Raw genomic sequence first — 5,326 nt, 5'->3', positions numbered from 1 at the left:
ATGACCATTTATTTGCCTTTGTATAAATTTTGGCATTTTAAAAATAGATATTCCTATTGTGTGTCTCCCCTCCACCTCCATGTGAATTCCTATAGGTCATGGTTGATGGGGGGGGTCGTTTCTTCTCTTTATCTCTGTCTTTACTAAGTGACACTTATTAACTTCTTGTGAAATGCATTGGATGAATCAATGAATGAGAAGACTTGTTTTTGAAATAAAACATTGGCAGAAAGAAAAACATCAATGATTTTATATAGCGCTATTTCGAATATACAAATGAAAACCAGCTCTTCAAAAGAGGGGGACTGCATTAATCGAGCTATGCACCCAATGCTCTAGTCTAGTGTTTTCAGAAATAATCTTGGAGTTTCTCCTAGCCTGGCTCTCTGCCTTTGGGGTAAGGCCCGGGGAGGGGGGGTGCATTGTTGTGGCTGATCACAGCCCAATCCAAGTCGAAAGAGTCGTTGGAAAGAATTTTGGTAAATTGTAAAGTGCTCAATAAATGGAAGCCATTATTGAAGGACCACAGTAAGAGAGATGCTCTCCTACTGGGATACCACACCAAAAGGAGTTCTCCCTGTCCTTTGCTCCGCGACACCCAGGGATCAATAATTCTGCGAGCTGTAGAGACTGGGGACAAAGGCTAGAGTTTGAAACCCTTTTTTTTGGACCATACCACACGGCTGCAGGTGCTGCTGGGTAAAAAGAGCACCAGTGCCTCGAGGACTCTGGGTTATAGGCACAATGAAGGCGAGTGGAGAGGCAAGGAGGGGATGGGAGGAAATGACTAGAAACAGTAGGGAGTCACCTGAGGCTGAAATACCCCGGAAATCCTGCCCTGCCAACAGTCTGCATTTCAAATCCCCCGAGAGGAACACCCCTTGCCCGGTTTCGACTTGGACATTTAATTTTTAAAAATCAAACTCTTGGGGTTCGTCCTTCGCCTTTAACTTATTGAAAGCACCCTCTAGATGACTCGTTCTCAAAAGCTCTGGCCAGGCACGACTCAAGCAGGCTAGTGGGGAGACTCGCCTGTTTAAAGACACAGGATTAAATGTCTGTTAGTTGCCGGCTTCCTGAAAACTGTATCAAGGATGCGATTTTGCTCGAGCCTCAGTCTCTCCGACTCAGAGTCGCCCAACAAACCATTTAAACATTTCAGCACAAAGCAGAATCCATTGTGGGGCCGCACATTAAAAAGTGTTATTCGCTTTGAAGTTTTTGTCTAATGGCTCTAAACCGAAAGAAAATGTTTTCCTATTACTTAATTCAATCATAGCGAAGAGACTTGGTAAAAAGCCCCCGGATTTTGCCCCAGAGTGTGACAGAGTTCTCTTTGTGTTCGCTTAGCCTCCGCTGTCACACACTTTAATTCGCCTCTCTTTATCTGGCATTCAAAACTTTCTTCAATGACATTCAATAAGGTCCTGGTTATTTTTTTCCTCAATATTCTTTCCCAGTAGCTTTGGGCTTGCTGTGCATTCAAAGGCCGTTAACCCTTTCCTTCCCAATTTAGATGGGACGTAATCTGAAGTAAGTCCTAAGGTCTGGCCCTCGGAACTAGTGGGGCTTGGCTAGACTTCTGCCGCAAGCGGTGCCTCCCCCCTTAGGCCTCTGGAGAGCCTCCCACCCATAACCCCTACCCCCTACCTCTCCCCCACCCCCAAGTCTTCTTGTTTCTCTACCTATCCCTTCGGCCTCTCTAGCTGGCCACAGCCCAACGGGGAGGTTTTCTTTTTTCTAGGCTTCAGTTCTCTTCTCTGTATATCTACATTTTCAGTTTCCAAATGAAGCTATCGCAACAAGAACTCTGATGGATCGCTTTGTGAGTCAGCCCTGAGATGGTTTACTGACCATCGACTCTGGCGAAAGGCCTACATATTTGAGGATGTCCATGGTCTAGAATTCTAATGGAGAGAAAAGGAAAAAATCAAGCACTAGACGTTTCTAGATAATGTTGTATTCTTAAAGGCTTACTAGGAATTTTGTTCCCCCATGCCTCTCCCCTCAACCCCCCCCCCACACACACACTTTAAGAAATACCTTTTTCTCTAGCAACAGAGAAGACCTTGCTTCTTAATCGGTTATATTTTTGTGGAAAAGAATTAGAAATCAAAATCGTGTCTGTATCTTCGTCTTCGGTAGCTAGTTACTGTGCGCTTTAAGACTAATTTAAGCGTCTAACATGCTTCATCCTTAGTTTCACACTGACATTCTACTCCCGGCCCAGAGTAGTGTTCTTTACACAAAACATGGAAACCTAGAGGCTAGAAGGGTTTTTTTGGTTTTTGTTTTTAATTCTGTCTCTAAACTCTAAATATTTGTGCTATTTTCTCATTGTATGGAAAACGCTCCTGGGTGAAACTGCTTTGAGACGATTTAAAAAGCTGGAGCCTGGATAAACAGCGCAGGGCGTTTGAAGTTGTTTAACTATTGTGTATCCAGAAAGAGGGGAGTTAAACTGCAGGAGCCCGCTCCCATTGAAATGGTGTGGAATAGCTGATCTGGGGGAAAGCAGCAGTAACATAGAGAACCTAAAACGCAGTCTGTTTGTTCATGTTTAATAAGTGTAGAGAGAGCGTGAGCGATAGAGGAGAGAGAGACACACACACAGAGACAGAGACAGAGAGGGAGGGGGGAGGGAGAAAGAAAAAGAGAAAAAGATAATGACTTATGCCAGTCAATGCGGATGTGAGAGGTGTATAGATAGATACACCTTCAAGGTTTTAAAATCACATTTCCCCTTCCTTTTACCGTTAGGCAAGTTTAATAAGGTGAAGAGGGGACTAAAATTTCACCATCAAGTAAGAAACTAGAGGAGAAAACTAAATTCATCCCTAAGTCTTTAACAAAGACCATTCATTGCAGACATCACAAAAGTTGAGAATAAAGAGAAGTTCAGTGATGGAGCTAATGCAGAGTAATGAAGGTTTCCGTAACTCATTCCCCTCTTCTTCTTCCCTCCTCCCCCTCCCTTCCATACACTCTTCTTACGACCACAACCTGGGACTTGAAGCAGGCACAGGAAGAGGAGATGCTATTCTACAGGTGGGAAACCCTGGCCAAGAGCCACGGCGACGCCCTGGTAAACCGGAGCTGAGTAAAGGCAGGTTCGTGCAGTGAGCACCAGTATGAAAGGGAAAACTGGGATTGGAAGGTGGAAGGGGTTATAGAGGTGGGGACTGGGTAGAAAGAATGGGCTGGAGACGCAAAGACTACGGGGGAAGGAAGGGGATAGAATGCAAAATCAATAAGTGAAACGGGCCGACTGAAATGAAAAAAAGCAAAAAGGGGGTGGGGAATAAAGAGAAAGAAAAGAATATTAAATCGCGGGAGAATGAGAAAATAAACCCGCAAAAGGGAGAGGAGGGGGCGAGGGCGCCAGTTACGGCGTGGGTGGGGTTGACAAGAATAGAGTACATTATGCAGTTCATTTAGTTAACAAGTGAAATAATGAGGAAGCGTGCAGAGTGAATGCCAAGAGAAAAGGCACAAAAAGCCTATTGAGAGGCCTCCGCCGCTCCTGGCGTAGCCCATCACATGGCAATAGTCCTATTTAAGCAGTGCAGTCAGCGCCTTTCAGCACCAGTAGAACTGGCCAGCACCCCCGGGCTCCTCTCGCAGCAGCTCTCCGGCGGCGGCAACAGCAGCAGCAGCGGCGGCGGCTACAGCAGCGAGCGACAGCAGCAGCAGGCGGGGCCGGGCCGGGCCGGAGCCGAAGAGGAACGGGCGCGCTGGGAGGGATTGGGTCGAAGGGTCATGCCACGCTCATTCTTGGTGGACTCACTGGTGCTGCGGGAGGCTGGGGAAAGAAGGCGCCCGAGGGCAGCCCACCCCCGCTCTTCCCCTATGCAATGCACCCCCCGCACGCCCTGCACGGGCTCTCTCCCAGCGCCTGCCACTCGCGCAAGGCCGGGCTGCTGTGCGTCTGCCCGCTCTGTGTCACCGCCTCCCAGCTGCACGGGCCCCCGGGGCCACCGGCCCTTCCCCTGCTCAAGGCGTCCTTTCCCCCCTTCGGCTCTCAGTACTGCCATTCGCCCCTGGCCCGTCAGCACTCCTCGGTCTCCTCTGGGGTCAGTCACGGGCCGGCCGCCGCCGCCGCCGCCGCCGCTGCTCTCTACCAAACCACCTACCCCCTGCCTGACCCCAGGCAGTTCCATTGCATCTCCGTGGGTAAGCTTCACCCTTCGAGTTCCCTGGATATGAGAATGAGGAGAGCAAGGTGGAGGGGTCACGGGAGGTGTAAAGGGTGCAGTCCAGGCTGGGGGGGGGGATCCTGGGGGGCGGAAAGGGGGAAGAAAAGGAGGAATGGAAGGGGAGGGGGGAATAGTAGCCGGGGACACTCCTAAATGAGCACCCAAGGTTCTGAGAAAGGGGAAGAGGAGGCCCCGAGGCCAATGGAGTTGCACTGGAGGTGTGGGGGTGGTGGTGCGGAATCTGCAGAAGAGATGTATAGGGATCTGACCTCTTGCTTCTCTGGTCTTCTCCCCCCAGATAGCACCTCCAGCCAACTGCCCAGCAGCAAGAGGATGCGCACAGCCTTCACCAGCACACAGCTTCTGGAGCTGGAGAGGGAGTTCGCCTCCAACATGTACCTGTCCCGTCTGCGCCGCATTGAGATCGCCACCTACCTAAACCTGTCCGAGAAGCAGGTGAAGATCTGGTTTCAGAATCGCCGAGTCAAACACAAGAAGGAGGGCAAAAGCGGGTCCCACCGGGGTGGCAGCGGGGGCGGCGTCGGAGGAGCGTCCCACAGCTGCAAGTGTTCGTCCCTTTCCTCCGCCAAGTGCTCAGAAGACGACGATGAACTTCCCATGTCCCCGTCCTCTTCGGGAAAGGATGAACGGGACCTCACTGTCACTCCATAAGGCTCAAGACTCCCCCGGTCACTACCCCTCAACAGGCCCTAGCTCCCTCCCTTCTTCTCGAGAGACTGACCCGGGAGGCAAGTGCTGGGAACTCTCAGCGCTATCCCATTCCACCCTTACCTAACGCCAAAAGCGGCGCTCGGATTTTATAAGGTTTTGTAGAGGCCCAAGGACCAGGCTGATGCGCCGCGCTTTTTAGAGAACTGGTGACGCCTTCCCACTGCCCAGCCCCTAGCGCCACAACAGAGTGCCTGGGAGCTCTGCCCATACTGTACTGTAAAGTTAAAAGCTATGAATACAGTAAAGGCTTCTAACTCCTCGTGTGTTTAGCTGCCCAGCGGCCAGCCTGTTCATTAGGGATCCATTCCCCTCTCTCCTCACACCAGCGTCTTGCTGGCTACAGGTTACCTTCTCCCAGGCCCCTCTCTCGAAGACTTGTTTCAAGTTTTCTGTCGCTT

At 50.4% G+C, this 5,326-nt stretch overlaps 1 protein-coding gene across 1 annotated transcript; it reads left to right on the top strand.

Annotated features, from left to right (window-relative positions):
* The first annotated feature begins 3,759 nt into the window (after window positions 1-3,759).
* On the top strand, window positions 3,760-4,972 carry GSX1 (GS homeobox 1). The gene is given in 3 exon segments (XM_043991202.1): window positions 3,760-3,805; window positions 3,808-4,173; window positions 4,495-4,972. Coding segments are annotated over 3 exon segments (786 nt in total). The 3' UTR covers window positions 4,869-4,972.
* Window positions 4,973-5,326: the final 354 nt, after the last annotated feature.

The sequence above is a fragment of the Dromiciops gliroides genome, chromosome 3 (assembly GCF_019393635.1).
Source record: "Dromiciops gliroides isolate mDroGli1 chromosome 3, mDroGli1.pri, whole genome shotgun sequence".
In the NCBI taxonomy this organism is placed as follows: Eukaryota; Metazoa; Chordata; class Mammalia; order Microbiotheria; family Microbiotheriidae; genus Dromiciops; species Dromiciops gliroides.
Note: the sequence above shows the minus strand (reverse complement) of the source record. Positions and strands in the feature narration are given on the sequence as shown.